At 38.5% G+C, this 19,271-nt stretch overlaps 1 protein-coding gene across 2 annotated transcripts in view; it reads left to right on the top strand.

Moving 5' to 3' along the window:
- Window positions 1–2,888: 2,888 nt before the first annotated feature.
- Window positions 2,889–19,271, top strand: part of lrrk1 (leucine-rich repeat kinase 1) — a 98,864-nt gene continuing 82,481 nt past the window's right edge. Inside the window, exons 1-2 of one of the 2 annotated variants that reach the window (XM_082154156.1) lie at window positions 2,889–3,206; window positions 12,829–12,995. In XM_082154156.1, coding sequence (XP_082010282.1) covers window positions 3,134–3,206; window positions 12,829–12,995 — 240 coding nt within the window. In that variant the 5' untranslated portion in view covers window positions 2,889–3,133. The remainder of the gene's footprint in view (window positions 3,207–12,828; window positions 12,996–19,271) is intronic. The other variant, XM_082154157.1, reaches the window with a different exon arrangement.

The following is a 19,271-nucleotide window of genomic DNA, read 5'->3' as shown; positions in this document are numbered from 1 at the left end:
ATGGTCGATTTTGATTTCATGGTGACTTTAAAGGTCTCCTGGTAATATATAACAAAATATGCAACCAAGTATAGTCTGTTATGTTTAAAAATATTTTTTTCGGATTGAAATTACGAAATTGCCCTGCAATTCGCCTCAAAGCTGTCTTAAATAATTTGTGTTTCTCTGACACCAAACACAACTGCAAAAATTATTTAACTGTTACAACATTCACTTTGTGATGATGAATGCAAATTGAAATGATGAATCATTTTCAGCACTGTATATGGTATATGGTGTGTTGCCCTGCATATGTTAATGTATAATTAGAATTAAAAGTGATTTCCTTTTGTAAATGTACATACACATCATATGACAGGTGAATTGACGTTGTTTTGTTTAATGTATATGTTTAAAATATATTGTTTACTTTGACTTATTAAATAGCTATTGATTTTAAAAAATGAATCTGGATCAGTGAATCAATAAAAAAAAATTCATATGAAGTAACTGTTTATTGTCATTTTGATCTGTTGAAGTGGTGCGAAATATACTCTATACAAGTACCTAGTTATTTAGGTTTAATGGCACAAGCATTTGAGGGTAACTCGATCACTTCCTTGAGTACTAAGGTTAATTTTCACAAAAGTAGGCTAAAGTTAAGTGTATACAAAGGGACAGCGCATTTGCAACTTGTGCATTTGCATACAATATGTTTTTACAATATCTGGTTAAGATATTAAACAGTGACTCTCAACTTTTTTAACCCCCTATAATTAAAAGGCCTGTCATTTTTGCTGTAATGATGACAATGCATAATAATTAAACCTTTTTATTACAAGAAACAGGAAGTGTTGATATATTAAGTTAAATTAAATTTATTTTATGATTGCAAATTCTGTAAAAACTCTAATGCACAAAATAATTCAAGGCATTTCTGAAAGGCTGGCCATCTTTTCTTTTTTTCTTTTTTTACAGGGTCTATTGCTGTCACAATGTATCTAGTGTCGGGTAGTAAATGTATGAGTGGTATTCCAAAAATAAAATCTGTATTTGGATACCAGCATATTTACATAAATCCAAAAACAAAAGCAATACAATTCTGCAAAAACGGCAAAAGAAAAGATGGTAAAAACATTCTAAGATAGATTAAAATATTTTTATTTATTTATGTATGTTACTTTTAATAGAATGAGCCTCTCTGACATAAAAGTGCCAGAAACAGAAATCTATCATGTGTCCTCTTTCATATTCTATAGATAATGTAGTTTGATAATAGCCTACTCCTTAAAACGTCCTCACACATTGGCTATATATAGTGAAATATGCTGGAACTTGACTTGTGAAGACATTTGAAGTGAATGAAATAAACTTGGCAAATCAAGTTTCGCTAATGATCATGTAAACAGGTTTCATAACAGAAACCGTGAATTCAGGTTGATTGGCACAGTAATCTCAATGGCAGTGTCCCAATAAACTCTGATGTCACCCTATAAATGGACAGCCAACAAAATACACCTGTGTCATCATAGTTATTAAAGTCTTGTTGGAAATGTAAAATTTGTGAGGGACATTTACGATACAGAAATATAATGGACTCAAGCAATAGTCTATGGAAAGTCCCCAGCAGGTTTGAAAACAAGCGCGAGCGTGTGTGTGTGTGTGTGTGTGTGTGTGTGTGTGTGCTGTGCAATGAGAAGCAGACTCTCAACTCCTCAGGAAAGATTGTCCCCGATCAGGAAGTAGAAATCTAGTTTGATCCTTGAGCGTCTACGAAACGGATCCAAATCGAAAGCATCTGAGGAGCCCCGCTTTATTCCGTGGTTTTACGGGATACATCATGTATTCAAGTGTGTGGTAAGTACACCAAACTATCTTATAATGTTGTTGACTAGACACCACATGTGTATTCCTCATCTACACTGTCTCCGTCGCGACGCAACGTAACACGTTTAGTTAGTTTGGTTTGGAACGCTTGCATTAATTCGCGCGTCGTGCGCGTGCAGCGTTTGCAGTGCAGGTGAGGAGGTTGTGTATGTGGGATATTGTAAACTGTAACATTTATTCAACAAATTGGGGAGCCCCAGTCTCTCCTACTTGATTAAAAAGAAGTTGTAAACGTTCATATCTGGGGTACGTACATGCAGTACGCTTACGCAATAAAGTAGCCTACTAGTACCATGGTTCATTGGTGATGGAACATTTAACAGTAGGCTACTTTGATATGGTACTAAATGTTTACCATGGTTTTTTAAAGTGTTTGACATTCCGTGACGTTGCATATGGGATTCATACTTTCTTTCAAAACATTTAATTGCAAAATGCGAGTCAAAATGTGTCTGGCCGTACCAGCATTTCAGAGGTCACTCATTAAAATTCAATGTAGCCTACTGTAACTCGCCAAAGAAAGCTTGTTTTGTTTGTAACCAAATGACCAATGACCTCAAGCCAAGGAAAAATGAGTCACGTCAGTAGCTGGCACAACACACCAGCTCTGGAAAAAGGGTTTTGCTGGATACATCAGTTTCTTGTGGTGGATTGTAGACTTGTAGTATAATTGTTAGATTGGACAGTTGGTATTTTGATCAGCTGACGTCTAAGTTAGCTCTTAAAATTGAAAGCAAGATGCCAGCAGACTTACTTTAGATTGGACATCTATAAAAAGATGGTTGGCATTGGCATTTTTATGAGGAACTAAATGAAAATGTGTCAGATGCCACTGGTATTGTTGCTGTATTTTCATATTCAAATCATTGTATAACTTCACTTTACTTTCATATATGGACATTTCCAAAGGAAACGGAATTGGACTTCAAAAGTAAGGGTTCACAAAGACACTTTTTTTTGTTTTTAAACAACCTGCACCTATGAATAACACCAGTAATGTGTATAAAAGAGTTTTATTTTATTTTTTATTATTAGTTGTTTATGTTGTTCTTTCTGCTATCAGTGTATTGCAACAATGCAATGAATATTCTAGAAATGATATATTCTGTTGCACTCTACATGTTGTATTGTTCCTTTTCACTTGTCTACAAGTGTCTCTGAATTTAAGACAAGCAAATTGATGGATGTCTCACAATCTGTTCCTCAAGGGGTATCTTCAATCAATGATGACATCCTCAAAATGAAACGGCAGCTTTTAGCCTGAATTATGTCGTCGTACTGGAACGTCAGAGAGACTGCAGATCCAGGGGGCATCACCAGCATCATGGAGGAGCAAGATGGTGAGAAAACCTTTCTACATTCAACAGTGTCTGAAATTAATCTCAAACTCTCACGGGACACAGTAAAGTTTGTTTCCTTGTTTATTTATATATTATTTTTTAAATAATTAATAAGTCTATTTTTATTTAATTTTGTTATTATTATTATTATAAAATATTACATTTATTTTGTTTTGATGTATATTATTTATTTTAAAATTGTATTAAATATAACATTTTTATTTTTTAATTATTATAAATTATTACATTTTAATTTTAATCATTTATTCATTTATTTATTCATCAATTCATTCATTAATTCATTATTTATATTATTTCTTTAAACCTTATGATAATTATTTAATTAATTATTTAGTAGTTTTCCCTGCAAATTTGGCACTTGGTCTGGCAGTGATCTACTTGCAAAAAAAATATTACATTTTATAACGTCTCCGGAACATTGCTTTGACAGAGATTCATAGCAGATCCTCTAAATAAACTTTAAAAACAGTGACGTTTTTCTCAGTGAAGACATACTGAAGTCAGAGAAACTTCCTCATTGTTTTACAAATTGTCAGACAGTGCATAAACAGAAGTGTGGCAGTTTGTGAATTTGTATAATCATAGCACTATGAAGGTTAATATTTCCCTCTGAGTGAAACACCAGTTCAGCGACTTTACTGTGTCATGTAAGTGAGAAATTGATATTGTGATACTAAGAGTGAAGTAAATTCGGCCTAGTGTACCATGTAAGAAGCAGCATGTATGATTTGTTCCTTTTTAGTTGTTCATTTCACCCATCTGAAACCTTAAACAAAACCAGTAGTGCAGTTCTGGTTCGAGGAACTTAACAGTCTGAACAGTATATTTAGAAATATGAACTGAAACCCGGCTTTTCTTCAGATAGGTGTTTATAGCATTGCACGTCATTTCCTCTCACATATACTCAAGTTTGATTGTGGGGTTGGGCTGTATGCTTGCATTTCATTTGCATTATTCAATATGTGCTTTCAGCTCTCACTCTTTTGTCAAATCTGGATACTGATTAATATTGGGTTGACCACAGATTCATATAGAGAGAAATAACTTCCCTTCCCTCTTGCACTGACATCTCTTCTCTAATGACACAATGATAAATAAATAAATAATATAATAGGATATTTCTTTATGGTGAATGTGGAAAATAGTCATAATAAAGAATGAGTAGGGCCAAACATTTGACATTGATTAATAAAATACTGTATATATTGCACATATTTTTATTAGTTTTGGCTGCTTAGCCTGGGCTAGCTTGACTGACTAAATGTATGAATCACACAAAAAACATTATAGTTGATGTTACAGTAACAGATATTTCTCCCAGAGCAGGGACAAAAATGTCTTCAACCCTTATTTTAAATATTTAATCTTTTGATGAAAATGTTTTTTACATTTACATTTACATATACAAATTTAAGAACCGTTTTCAAAATTGTTAATAATATTGCTCCACCCTCAATGAAAAAAAATCATAAAACTTTATTCTGAACAAACGAACCGAACATCCGAAAATTGTGACAAACAGAAATTGTGCTATCCCGAAAAGATCCTCTGCCTTTGCACAGACAGCCTTCTCATACAAAACCATTAAACAATGGATCAACTCCCAGACAATCTAAAGTTGTCTGTAGATCTGGATAATTTCTCTCGAAACTTAAAGAAATACATCCTCGATAACCAGCTGTGTCAGCATCAGCACACTTAAAGTTCACAAACGTAATATTGAAGTAAATGTTTTTGACTATGTTGTATATATTTTAGGCTGTGATGGTTTTTTGATTAGTTTTTCATTTAAACATCTGATTAGTTTTTAATGATCATTGTTTAACTAATATTGCATTTATTTGTTAGTGCTACTAGTTATTTTTAATGTAATGTTTTAATATTGTGTGCACCTGCCCGGGGACTGCAGATGGAAAATAGCTTTTGCTAACTCTGGTACAAAACATCTTTTCATAAGATTAATGTATTTTGTACATTGTCCCTGACAAATAAACTAATAAAATAAAAATAAATAAACAAATGTAGTCACATGTGCCTCAACTTTTGACTGGTATTCAGCCAATTAAAAATGTAACATTCATTTAGCAGTCCAATGAACTATATTCATCTTTGGCCATCCCTATAGTTGTAATATACAGTGTCTTGCAAAAGTTGCTTCCTTATGTTAAAGGTCTTGTGTTTTTTTTTCCACATCAGTCTATACTTCATACACCATAATGACAAAGCAAAAAAAAAAAAAAAGATTTGTGACAACTTTGCAAATTTATTAAAAATGAAAAACTGAAATAAGTAGGGTATTATATAACAATAGATTGTTAAAAAATTGGCCAAGTTGTCACAAATCTGTTTTTTGCTTTGTTATTATGGTGTATGGAGTGTACAGGTGAAACCCGAAAAATTTGAATATCGTGCAAAAGTTCATGTATTTCAGTAATTCAACTTAAAAGGTGAAACTAATATATTATATAGACTCATTACATACAAAGTGAGATATTTCAAGCCTTAATTTGTTATAATTTAGATGATTATGGCTTACAGCTTATGCAAACCCTAAATTCAAAATCTCTGAAATTTAGAACATTTCCATAAGCTGTAAGCCATAATCATCAAAATTATAACAAATAAATGCTTGAAATATCTCACTTTGCAGGTAATGAGTCTATATATAATATATTAGTTACACCTTTTAAGTTGAATTACTGAAATACATGAACTTTTGCACGATATTCAAATTTTTCGAGTTTCACCTGTAGATTGATGAAAAAAAAAAAGTAATTTAAAGTAGTTTAACATAATGCAGCAACATAAAATGTGAAAAATAAATTGAAGGACTGCGAATGCTTTCACAACCAACTGTATATCATTTCTGGGTTGCACTGCGTTGCATTCTGCCAGAAAACAGATGAAGTAAGCATCCCGTGAAAAACAGTCAATATCCCCCCAGAGGTGAAATCTCATCCCATAGGTGTTGGGTTTCCTTTTCCTTGCCGGCTCAGCATCAGCAACACCGTTGCCATTAGCAACAGTGACTTTGCATGCATCCATCGGTGTGTGTTAGAGCAGCGTGGCTCATAGGTCTGAGTCCCGTCACATATCTGTGTGTGTTTGAGTGTGTCGTCTGAGCAGCGCTGGTCTTGTGGGATGGTAACACATGCTGCAGAAAGAAGCCAATGTGCTAATCTGGCTTAGCACGGCTTGAGCTAGCTGCAAACGCAATCTGAGGTCCTCTTGGGAGGGACAGAGACACAGCAGCAGGCCAGGGTGGGTTGGGTTTCACTCTTTAATGTGTTTGCAGTGTAAGATAACCTTGCCATTAAAGACAGCATGAAGGGAGGAGATGGGATTCTCATTCTGTGAAGCATCTTTCTGCTCTATAGTCAGGTTTAAGCTCCAGGTGCTGGACGTACTTCAAGCTTGTGGATTTGTGACGCACAGTAATGAGATGATTGCCGGATAGATCCGTGCAGAATGATAAGGTATGTGTAGCTGACAGAGCGCTCAGCGTGTTTGGATTGTGGATGTCTTGGTTCTTTCCTGCGTTTCAGGTCAGTGTTCATAGTGGGAATTGGGTTTAAGGAGAAAGTGATAGTGTGGTGAACCTTTCATTTACTCTTTATACTTTTTTTTTTTTTCTTTGTCTTTGTTATCATCCTCAGACTTTCTTTTCATTGTCTGATTTGTCACATGGTTTGAGTGGTCTTGATAGATTGTGCTCGTCTTAGTAGAAGCTGGTTGTCTTATACTTAGTGGAAGCAAGATTTAAACGTTTTCTGTACTTTAAGGGGATGAAGTGATAATAGAATATGTTGAAAGTAATGAAAAAAAGTTTAATTTAGAGACCTTTGATCTAATCAGCAGATGTTGAGTAAGTGTTAACACTTCATTTATATGTAAATGGCTGTTTGGGGTTCTGTCATTAATTACTCATCCTCATGTCGTTCCAAACCCGCAAGACTTTCATTCATCTTAGGAACACAAATGAAGTTCCACTTGAGTCACATGGATAAATTATGATGACTTAACTGCCTTTCTGGGGCTTGAAAGTGGTAGTTGCATAGCTGTCAATGGAGGGACAGAAAACTCTCAGATTTCATCAAAAAGAGCTTCATTTGTGTTCTGAAGATGAACAAAAGTCGACATGAGGGTTCATAATTGAGGACAGAATTTTCCATTTTCCATTTTCATTTTCCCTTTAAGTGTCTTTTCAAGAGCTGAAATTTTATTCAATTAATTTATTTGTATAGTTCTTTCCACAATACATATTATTTCAAATTTAAGAGGTTTGCATTATCATATCTAGAGTTGAATATTGATATTTTTAAGGGTTTGAAATGATACATTTAACATATCTTGATATTTGTGTATTTGTATAAAGTGTATACAGTATTTATATTATATTATAATATATCATTAATATATAATATTACACATATATATTATTGAGAGAAGCCATTGTAGATTAGTAGATTCAAAATATTTAATACATTTTTTTCCCACTTTTTTTTCTTCTAAATAAGCACAAAGATAATGTTCATTTATATGCATGCAATATTTACCAAAATACAGCATATTGTTGTATAAAACATTTTAAAACATTAAACATGCCATGTTGAGACTTTCAGTAACATTTCAGGGTGATACAGGAATAATTGCGTCAGTTTTTAAATCGATTCATTGAAACTGACAGTTTGAAATGAATTGCATTGTAAAGAGTCAAACTCACCAATTCTAACACTTTTTTTTTTTTTTTTGCTGAAATTTTAATTGGAGGTGCTATTAAAACATTGTTTGATTTCATATAGCCAGCAAAATCATTACAACTATATTGTGAATATTCAACCTTTTGCTCAGCCCAATGTTGACAGTGAGCTCTCTTAATTTTTATGTTTACACACATAGATCAGTTAAAGGTATAGCGGAGGATGTTTTACTTCCTGGTGGGTAGTCTAAACTATTGGTCCTCCTAATTGTCAATCATTCTGGTGAATCAATCAAACTTTTCAAAAAGTGGAGAGGGCGGGTCTTATCTAAAATTTGGAAAGATCCTCCGCTATACCTTTAAGATAATTTGTATCTTTTACACACATCTATTGTTCTATCGGTTTATTATTTGATCATTCTGTCTGTCTATCTGTCTGTCGTTATATCATTCGATCATTCTGTTTATCGTTCTGTCGATATATCTGTCTATCTGTGTCTATCGTTATATCATTCAAATGTTCTGTCTGTCATTCTATCTATCACTTTATTTATCATTCTATCATTCTGTCTATTGCTCTATCATTGTCTGTCTGTTTATCTATCATTCTATCTGTCTATCCATCTGTATGTCTGTCGCTGTGTTGTTATTAACTATAGATATAAAAAAAGATTTTGGTCAAAATAAAATAAAGTATAAAAATATTAGATAAAAACATAAACTTACAAAAAAAATTATTGAATTTATTATAAAAATCAGTATTGAAATATTCCTAAGTGTATTCTTAGTCTACAATTTTCCCACTTGGTCTGCAATCTTCGATTAACTTTTTCGCTGGGCTTTTTGTGATGTGTTTTCATTTTTGTGAAGTTACTAATTTTCATTTACAGTCATTAATTTAAGGTGACACAAGCGAATTTGGTGTTGCAACAAGTTGAACTATGTTCATGCTCATCTTTCCTTCACATTAGGAGCATCTTAAATACCTTAAAATCTGTCTAGGTTGTCAGCTTGCTGGTTTCAGAACAAATCTATTGTCTTGGCTTTGGTTTCTCCTCCAGGTTGATTTGGTCTGGGCGATACATGAGCTGAGACCGTATTGATGCAGGCTGGATTTGTTCTAATGGTTACCCTCCCTCAGGCCTTCTCTGGCCTATCATCATCAGAAAAATGTTCTCAATTATTCATATGAGCATCTTCTATTAAAGCACACAGCCATACCGGCACTTACCCGCAGGTCCGGCTCCTTTACATCAAAGCAGACCTGATGTTAATGGAGCAGCGTCTGCCGCTGGCCACATTCACCAGATAAATGTTAAAGGCCTCGATGGATTAATGTGAATAATAGGAGGGAGTGATTGATTTGAGCTTCACTGGCCTCTTGGATTGATATCATAAAACTCTCATTAACTGTCTAGCTGATGATCTACCCAGAGATATTAAAATAGATTATTAAAGGAGTAGTTTACCCCAATAAAAATATGTCTATCGTTCTGTCTAACGGTTCTGTCTATCGTTCTGTCTATCTGACTGTCCATCGTTCTGTCCGTCGTTCTGTCTCTCTGCCTGTCCGTTGTTCTGTCTCTCTGCCTGTCCGTCGTTCTGTCTCTCTGCCTGTCCGTCGTTCTGTCCGTCATTCTGTCTATCTGCCTGTCTATCGTTCTGTCCGTCGTTCTGTCTATCTGCCTGTCCGTCGTTCTGTCTCTCTGCCTGTCCGTCGTTCTGTCTATCTGCCTGTCCGTCGTTCTGTCTATCTGCCTGTCTATCGTTCTGTCCGTCATTCTGTCTATCTGCCTGTCTATCGTTCTGTCCGTCATTCTGTCTCTCTGCCTGTCCGTCGTTCTGTCTCTCTGCCTGTCCGTCGTTCTGTCTCTCTGCCTGTCCGTCGTTCTGTCTCTCTGCCTGTCCGTCGTTCTGTCCGTCATTCTGTCTCTCTGCCTGTCCGTCGTTCTGTCTCTCTGCCTGTCCGTCGTTCTGTCTCTCTGCCTGTCCGTCGTTCTGTCTCTCTGCCTGTCCGTCGTTCTGTCCGTCATTCTGTCTATCTGCCTGTCTATCGTTCTGTCCATCATTCTGTCTATCTGCCTGTCTATCGTTCTGTCCGTCATTCTGTCTCTCTGCCTGTCCGTCGTTCTGTCTCTCTGCCTGTCCGTCGTTCTGTCCGTCATTCTGTCTATCTGCCTGTCTATCGTTCTGTCCGTCATTCTGTCTATCTACCTGTCTATCGTTCTGTCCGTCATTCTGTCTATCTACCTGTCTATCGTTCTGTCCGTCATTCTGTCTATCTACCTGTCTATCGTTCTGTCCGTCATTCTGTCTATCTGCCTGTCTATCGTTCTGTCTCTCTGCCTGTCTATCGTTCTGTCCGTCATTCTGTCTATCTACCTGTCTATCGTTCTGTCCGTCATTCTGTCTATCTGCCTGTCTATCGTTCTGTCTCTCTGCCTGTCCGTCGTTCTGTCTCTCTGCCTGTCCGTCGTTCTGTCTCTCTGCCTGTCCGTCGTTCTGTCTCTCTGCCTGTCCGTCGTTCTGTCTCTCTGCCTGTCCGTCGTTCTGTCTATCTGACTGTCCGTCGTTCTGTCCGTCATTCTGTCTATCTGCCTGTCTCTCTGCCTGTCCGTCGTTCTGTCTCTCTGCCTGTCCGTCGTTCTGTCTCTCTGCCTGTCCGTCGTTCTGTCTCTCTGCCTGTCCGTCGTTCTGTCTCTCTGCCTGTCCGTCGTTCTGTCTCTCTGCCTGTCCGTCGTTCTGTCTCTCTGCCTGTCCGTCGTTCTGTCTCTCTGCCTGTCCGTCGTTCTGTCTCTCTGCCTGTCCGTCGTTCTGTCTATCTGACTGTCCGTCGTTCTGTCCGTCATTCTGTCTATCTGCCTGTCTATCGTTCTGTCCGTCATTCTGTCTATCTGCCTGTCCGTCGTTCTGTCTCTCTGCCTGTCCGTCGTTCTGTCTCTCTGCCTGTCCGTCGTTCTGTCTCTCTGCCTGTCCGTCGTTCTGTCTCTCTGCCTGTCCGTCGTTCTGTCTCTCTGCCTGTCCGTCGTTCTGTCTCTCTGCCTGTCCGTCGTTCTGTCTCTCTGCCTGTCCGTCGTTCTGTCTCTCTGCCTGTCCGTCGTTCTGTCCGTCATTCTGTCTATCTACCTGTCTATCGTTCTGTCCGTCATTCTGTCTATCTACCTGTCTATCGTTCTGTCCGTCATTCTGTCTATCTACCTGTCTATCGTTCTGTCCGTCATTCTGTCTATCTGCCTGTCTATCGTTCTGTCTCTCTGCCTGTCTATCGTTCTGTCCGTCATTCTGTCTATCTACCTGTCTATCGTTCTGTCCGTCATTCTGTCTATCTGCCTGTCTGTCGTTCTGTCTCTCTGCCTGTCCGTCGTTCTGTCTCTCTGCCTGTCCGTCGTTCTGTCTCTCTGCCTGTCCGTCGTTCTGTCTCTCTGCCTGTCCGTCGTTCTGTCTCTCTGCCTGTCCGTCGTTCTGTCTCTCTGCCTGTCCGTCGTTCTGTCTATCTGACTGTCCGTCGTTCTGTCCGTCATTCTGTCTATCTGCCTGTCTCTCTGCCTGTCCGTCGTTCTGTCTCTCTGCCTGTCCGTCGTTCTGTCTCTCTGCCTGTCCGTCGTTCTGTCTCTCTGCCTGTCCGTCGTTCTGTCTCTCTGCCTGTCCGTCGTTCTGTCTCTCTGCCTGTCCGTCGTTCTGTCTATCTGACTGTCTGTCGTTCTGTCCGTCATTCTGTCTATCTGCCTGTCTATCGTTCTGTCCGTCATTCTGTCTATCTGCCTGTCCGTCGTTCTGTCTCTCTGCCTGTCCGTCGTTCTGTCTCTCTGCCTGTCCGTCGTTCTGTCTCTCTGCCTGTCCGTCGTTCTGTCTCTCTGCCTGTCCGTCGTTCTGTCTCTCTGCCTGTCCGTCGTTCTGTCTCTCTGCCTGTCCGTCGTTCTGTCTCTCTGCCTGTCCGTCGTTCTGTCCGTCATTCTGTCTATCTGCCTGTCTATCGTTCGGTCCTTCATTCTGTCTCTCTGCCTGTCCGTCGTTCTGTCTCTCTGCCTGTCCGTCGTTCTGTCTCTCTGCCTGTCCGTCGTTCTGTCTATCTGACTGTCCGTCGTTCTGTCTCTCTGACTGTCTATCGTTCTGTCCATCGGTCACTCTATCTGCTTGTCTCTCTGCCTGTCCGTCGTTTTGTCTCTCTGCCTGTCTATCGTTCTATCATTCAAACGTTTTGTCTATCGTTCTATTTGTCTGGCTCTCTGTCATTCTGTCTATCTGCCTGTCTATTGTTCTATAATTCAAATGTTATGTCTGTCATTCTATCTATCTAGTTCATTTTAAATGATCTTGTAGTGTGATAAATTGATTGTTCAAAGTAAAAATATTTCATTTAGTTTGTAAAACAGTCCAAGATGGCAAACCTACATGCATAATAATTACAAAAGAATGATCAAAATGCCATTTAAAAAGCTTTAGATAGAGTTTAGCATGTCACACCAGAGAGCATGTTAACTTTCCAAAAATATTTCATGCAAACTACCAATATACATGCCTTTTTCACTTTAAGTGTGTTTTGTGTCCAGACTGTTGCTTTTGTTGTTTGCTATTAGAGCTGCATGTATGCGTTTAATATGCTTATGTACTCGTGAGCATCACTATCTTCTTCCCGATCTCACTCTCGCCTAGAGTAGGTGCTCTTTACATCAAAGGTGAACGTGGAAAAGCATGGCTCCGCAAATACACCCTCACCAGTCTGGGGGGAAAGGCATGTGAATTCTTTATGAGGCTGACCTGATTCCCGGATGCTCCCTCTCCTCCTGTATCTGGGGCTCATTTCCCATCGCGTCATCTTTGCTTTAGCATGAGCGTGTGCTAAGATTCCTTCTCTTTTACTGAGTATACGGTTTGTTTGTGGTGGCTATGCCCCAATCGCAGGCATTCCGGAGATGGGAGCCAAGCAGTCAGCGGTTGGCAACCATTCCTTGAGTCAGTCGCCCACTCTGAAGAACATCCAAGAGGCCTATACTGATGGAGAGGACCAGAGGGCACGCGAGCTAATCCGTGTTTCCTGCGAGAATAACAGCGGAGAGGGACCGGATGGGGTGAGTTTGATCATTTTCTCACTTTGTGCTTTTATGTTTTACTGAAAAATTACATAAACACTGAAGGGAAGCTGGTATATTGTGAAGTTCAACAGCTGAAGGACCAGCATATGTTGTGCTTTGGAAGCTACTACACTCAAAACAGTATTTAGGGATACATTTAAGATTTGTGTATTTGAATAAAATGTCCATACATTTGGATTTCACAGTTTTAACATAAACCATCTAATAAACTTAATGCAATGTATATTTGTCAGTCATACATAAATGAAACCGCTAATAAGCTGGATGTGTTTTAAATACAAAATAACCAGGTTAATATGTTTATCATCAATAAATCCATCTTTTTTAAATATCATACATTTAAACTAATTGAATATTGCTTGTTCCACAGCTAGCCATAATTTAACCATGTTCATACTTTTTAGCTGAATTAATGTAATTGATTTCACAATGGGTAGATTTGTGTTCATGTGAAAATATGATTATTTAAACAAAATAAAATAAAACTGCTAATAGTTCATAATAAACGATGCCATGTTTTTTTTTTTTTTTTGCAGAAATTTGTTTCTTACCCGTTTCATTTATTTATGAAATAAGCATCGCAGTACGTTTATTAGTTTATGTAAAAACTGTTTTTTTTTTTACATAAATGGTTTACATAAATGGTTTTTAATTACTCAAATATGGTTTTCGGCATGAAAATAGCCAAAGAAGCAGGCAAACAAACAAACAAACAAACGTAGAATTCATGAAATACTGAAAAGCAACATGCTAATGCCAAACTCTTTTAATCAATTCAAAATATTTATTTTTTATTTTTTTTAGTTGCTGCTCATATAAAATGTTCTAAATCGAAATGCAATACCAGTAGCACAGTTGATCATTTTAGTTACACATTGTAAGTAAATTGTCTTTTAGCAAACACTCATAAAATCAAATTACAAGGTAATTTCACTCATTACAAGGAAATTGATGTGCAGCAAACTGGGGTTGTGAGTAAAACTCACCACTGTGATGCTATGCTAGGTTGTTGTGGGTGGTTGGCAGTGTGGTGCTTTATTGTAAACCAGCAACAAAAAAAAAAAAATTTGAATGCTTCAAAATATAACACGTTCTTCTCAACAAGTTCCTTTAGCTCACACAGTAGAAAGCGAGAAGTCATCAAGGGTTTGATTCCCAGGGAATGCATGAACTGAAAAAATGTGTAACTTGTCTTGAATGCAATGTAAGTTGCTTTGGATAAAAGCATCTGCCAAATGCATAAATGTAAATTGCATGATTTTATTTATCAGTCTGGAGCAGAAATGATGCACGATGAGTTAATCGCCAAAGTTTAATACTGAGGATTAGGGTGTTTTTTTTTTTCAAATGAATAAACCTAAATTTGAGCAATGGTCCAGTATCCGGCTTGGCTTAGCATAAGACTGTGTCGGCTTTTCTGACCTGCGTGCACTAAAAACATGCTTCTATTGAAACCCTTGATACGTCTTACATAGACACACAATACAGTACTAAAAGAAAAGAGAGATATTAAACATCACAGCTTTTTTCACACTTGCTTCTCAGTTTTCCCCTTGAGATTCAATGTGTGAAATACACTGCACACATTAATTATGTGCTTTCAAAACAGTAGAAACATGATATCGACGTGCCATAGACCTCTTATTCAAAACACTACAATTGCATGTGTTTACTGTCTGTGATGCTGCTGATAAGCAGGTATTTCTGATGGTAGACTGATGTGTTTTTAACGTTAAAACATATTTTGGCCTGTAAATCTGCTCTAGTTGTCTGTGTGGGTGTAACAATCAAATTAAAATGGTCTTTTGAAAAGCTGCAAAAAGGCAAGCTCAAGTCATTTGGATTTGACAAGGCATGCTTTAGAAATAGTCATCAGGGACCCCCCATAATAATTTATTTTTGGATTTTGGGGGGTCCCTGACAAATATATTTTAACATTAAAAATGATTGTGAAAATTATAGGTCTTTAGTGACGTTTTATATTTATAACAGTAATTAATTTATTTCCTAGCGCGAGGCAGCAATCAGGGCAGCTATTAGCCAAGACTGTTGTTGTGGTGCTCCCGCAGACACGCACTGTAGCTGAACGTGGCAAAACGAAACCTCACAAAGAGTGAAATCCTGAATGAAAATCCTTTAAGTGCTTCGATTATGTTTATATCTCCATAATTGCTTCTAGTAAAATATTAGGAGTTCGAGTTCCTATATCAAAAGTTGCATTAACTACATACCCAGTGTAATGATTAGAAGAGTAGGCCTACGTTTGTCAACGTTTCTTGCTTGCTAGCTGTATGTGTGAAGCCAAATGATCTTCCAGCTACGGAAGCTTGTTTCCATCACAGAGTAACAGAGTGAAAAATAAAAAAGGTAATTGCAACTTTTAAATCTCACAATTCTGACTTTTTATCTCAGAATTACATGATATAAAGTCAGAATTGCAGGTTATAAAGTCAGAATTGCATGATATAAAGTCGCAAAATTGCATGTTATAAAGTCAGAATTATGAGATATAAACTCACAATTGCGAGAAATATACTTGAAATTCTGACTTTTTTTCTTAGAATTGCATGTTTATATCCTGCAATTCTGACTTTATAATACGCAATTGGGAGATATTAAGTCAGAATTGCATGATATAAAGTCGCAGTTGCATGTTATAAAGTCAGAATTGTGAGATATAAACTATAGGTAAAAAAGGGTTTTAAAAAAAGTCCGTCTTTTTTTTCCTTAGAATTGGACTTTATCTCAAAATTGTTAGTTTATATCTCACAAGTCTGAGAAAAGATGTCTCGCAATATAAACTCGCAATTATGTGTTTAAAGTCAGAATTGCGTGATCTAGCCTAATGTCGCAATTGCGAGAAAAAAAGTCAGAATTCTGACTTTATATCTTGCAATTCTGACTTTATAAGACGCAATTCTGACTTTATATCTCGCAATTCTGACTTTATATCTCTCAATTCTGAGAAATAAAGTCAAAATTGCGAGATGTAAACTCGCAATTGTGAGATAAAAAGTCGCAATTATCTTTTAATAAAATGTTTTATTCTGTGGCGGAAACAAGCTTCAATAGCAGACCTAGCAGCTAGATTAGTTATTCAAAGCTAGCATAACAACCTACTTGTCCAGTCAAGTGAATGTGATTTGAGCATGAATGAGTAGGCTATATACGAGAGCTTGGTAAGCTATCTAGGAAGCTAATATTATTTTTCTTAATTTAGAATCCTGCATCATGGAGAGAAAAAGAGGAAAAAGAACTTGTAACTTTGTTGCTCCAGAGTTAGAGGTTTACCTGTTAGATTATAGCCACTTCTCCAGACACCACTACAATACTGGGCCTAGCCCAAACCATGAAAAACATCCCAAGACCATTATCCCACCTTCAACATTGGTCCATATAATTTTGCCTACAGTATATAGTGTAGCAAGGTAGTCTTCAGAATTTTTTATAATTTAATAATTAAATTTTAGGGGACCCCCCAAGAGAAGTCATTTCGAACCCTGACTTTAAGGAGCACAACTGATGATAATAATAAGAAATGTTTCTTGAGCAGCAATTTAGCAATTTAGCATATTAGAAATGTGTAATGATGTAATATGCTGAAAGTTCAGCATTGCATCACAGGAATAAATTACTTTTTAAAATATATTACAATAGAAAACAATTTGAAATGGTAATAATATTTCACAATATTACTTTCTACTGTATTTTTTATCTAATAAATGCAGCCTGCGTGAGCGTAAGAGACTTAAGACCCTAAACTTTTGAATATTTTTGTATAATATTAAGGAAATGCAATAACCCTCTGCTTCCTTACACATATTTAGCCAATGTGTTGAATATAATGCATTGCTTACAATATTGGTATTTATTTTTGTTTGTATAAGAATAAGAAATGCCTCGTACTGTATGGGAAGATATGTACAGTAATTGTTCATTATGGACTGTATATGTGTGCCATGAGAAGGAGGGGGGAAATTGGACACCCAATATACAGAAGTGTGTGTGTGTTCATGGACACAAAGAACTGTGGTTCTACTCCTAGAACCTTTAAAGGACATCAGCAATCAGACCCGACCTTCTTTACCTAACCTGAGAATTAAAAATAAATAAAAAGGTTGAAGGTGTTGAGATCAAAATACACACCGCAAAACAATGGTAATGTAGTTTTATGGTAATAAAAACTGGTTTTAGTCTGTGATTTTAAAAAAGAAAGGCAGAAAACGTACTCTGTTACTAACGTAACCTCGGTTCTCTCTAGAAGAGGGAACGAGTACTTGCGTAAGTATCTTACGCTAGGGGAAAACCTCTTTTCCTCGAGATATTGAAGCCAAAAATTATCCTTAATTTTGCAATAATGTAAAACGCATTGCAGCAGCATGCAGACATGGGCGAGACAGCTCGCGCGCCCATTGGCTGCTCTGCGGCAACTGCACCAGCCTATCGATAGAGGCCCCTCATGACGTCAGAACCAATGAGGGTGCTTCGCGCCCATTACGTCATGTCCCGCCGAAAGCGGGTGGGGCTAGGGCTATAAATACGGCCCAGAGAGGCTGGTTTGGTCAGTTTTTTCATCGTTGAAGCGAATCAGAACGTGACGCATGCACGGCAAAATACGCAAGTACTCGTTCCCTCTTCTAGAGAGAACCGAGGTTACGTTAGTAACCGAGTACGTTCTCTTACGAGAGGTTCTCTCGTACTTGCGTAAGTATCTTACGCTAGGGGAACACAGTGTAAAGCGCCGTGCGTGCTTGAGACATAACACTAAAGTCCCAAGGGCAGGTGCCCGGGGCTCATACAGTGCCTAATCACAAGGGACTCACAGAGAATCCGGGAAGAGGGGCTAGAATAGCATCATTCCTGTAATATAGAGCTCTGATAAGAGCATATTATATCAACTGTTCCACACAGCCAGGGCGAACTCGGCCTGGACTGATAAATATGGGGGACTTACGCACTGCCCACAGAAGTATACAGACGATCAGTGATCGACGCTCAAGCAGTTTCAGCATCCTGAGCCGATAGCATCGGGCGGGCAATACTGAAAAATTAAACCAAGAGCAACCTAGCTTGTAAAGCGGGAACCTCGAGGTTATAAAACCTTATAAATGTAGACGGGGAGGCCCAGCCTGCCGCCATACAGATATCTTGCTAGGCAATCCCACTGGACCAAGCCCATGACGAGGCCATGCCTCTTGTGGACTGCGCTTTGACACCTATCGGGCATTGCAGGCCCTTGGATGTGTAAGCTAGCGCTATAGCATCAACTATCCATCTGGATAGACTCTGTTTTGATGCAGCTAGTCCCTTAGAACGTCCGCTGAACAAAACAAAGATCTGCTCCGTATGTCTGAAAACAGATGAGCGAGACACATAGGCTCTTAACGCCCTGACCGGGCAAAGGAAGCCTGCGTCCCCTTCCTCTTCAGATACCGGCAGGGCCTACAGGGGGATAACCTGTGCCCTAAACGGTGTATTGAGGGATTTAGGTACATATCCGTGCTTTGGTTTGAGTATGACTCTCGAGTCATTAGGCCCAAACTCCATACACGTCGCGCTCACTGAGAGCGCTTGCAAATCCCCTATGCGCTTCACTGAAGCGAGAGCCAGAAGAAACACTGTTTTGAAAGACAAGAGTTTCAGGTCTATTGACTGTATTGGCTCGAATGGGGCACCTTTCATGGCTTCCAGAACCGTGGAAAGGTCCCAAACGGGAACTGAGGGAGGTCTGGGAGGGTTTAGCCTCTTAGCTCCTCTAAGGAAGCGAATGACCAGATCGTTCCTTCCTAATGGCTGGCCAAGCGGTGGTTCAGCGAACGCTGCTATGGCCACCACATAAACTTTGAGCGTGGATGGGGTTCTGCCCTTATCCAGAAGCTCTTGTAAAAAGGAGAGAACCTCCGGCACCCCACAGCGTGAGGGTGAAGTGCCACTCGCTGTACACCAGCTAGTGAACACAGACCATTTTGAGGAATAGAGCTGCCTCGTAGATGGAGCTCTAGCCTGTGTGATCGTGTTTAACACTCCCGCTGGGAGGTTAACGGGTACCCGTTGATGGCCCACACATGTAGGGACCAAAGCTCTGGGTAAGGATGCCAGATCGAGCCGTTTGCCTGCGAGAGGAGATCCCTCCTCACCGGTATCGGCCACGAGGCGGTACTCGTCAGCTGCATCAGGACTGGAATCCAGACTTGGTTTGTCCAAAAATGGGGCGACGAGTAGCACCGGGCATCCGCTCTCCCTGATTCGCTC

This window comes from Leuciscus leuciscus (assembly GCF_965113295.1).
Source record: "Leuciscus leuciscus genome assembly, chromosome: 2".
In the NCBI taxonomy this organism is placed as follows: Eukaryota; Metazoa; Chordata; class Actinopteri; order Cypriniformes; family Leuciscidae; genus Leuciscus; species Leuciscus leuciscus.
This window is presented reverse-complemented; position numbering and strand designations above follow the sequence as displayed.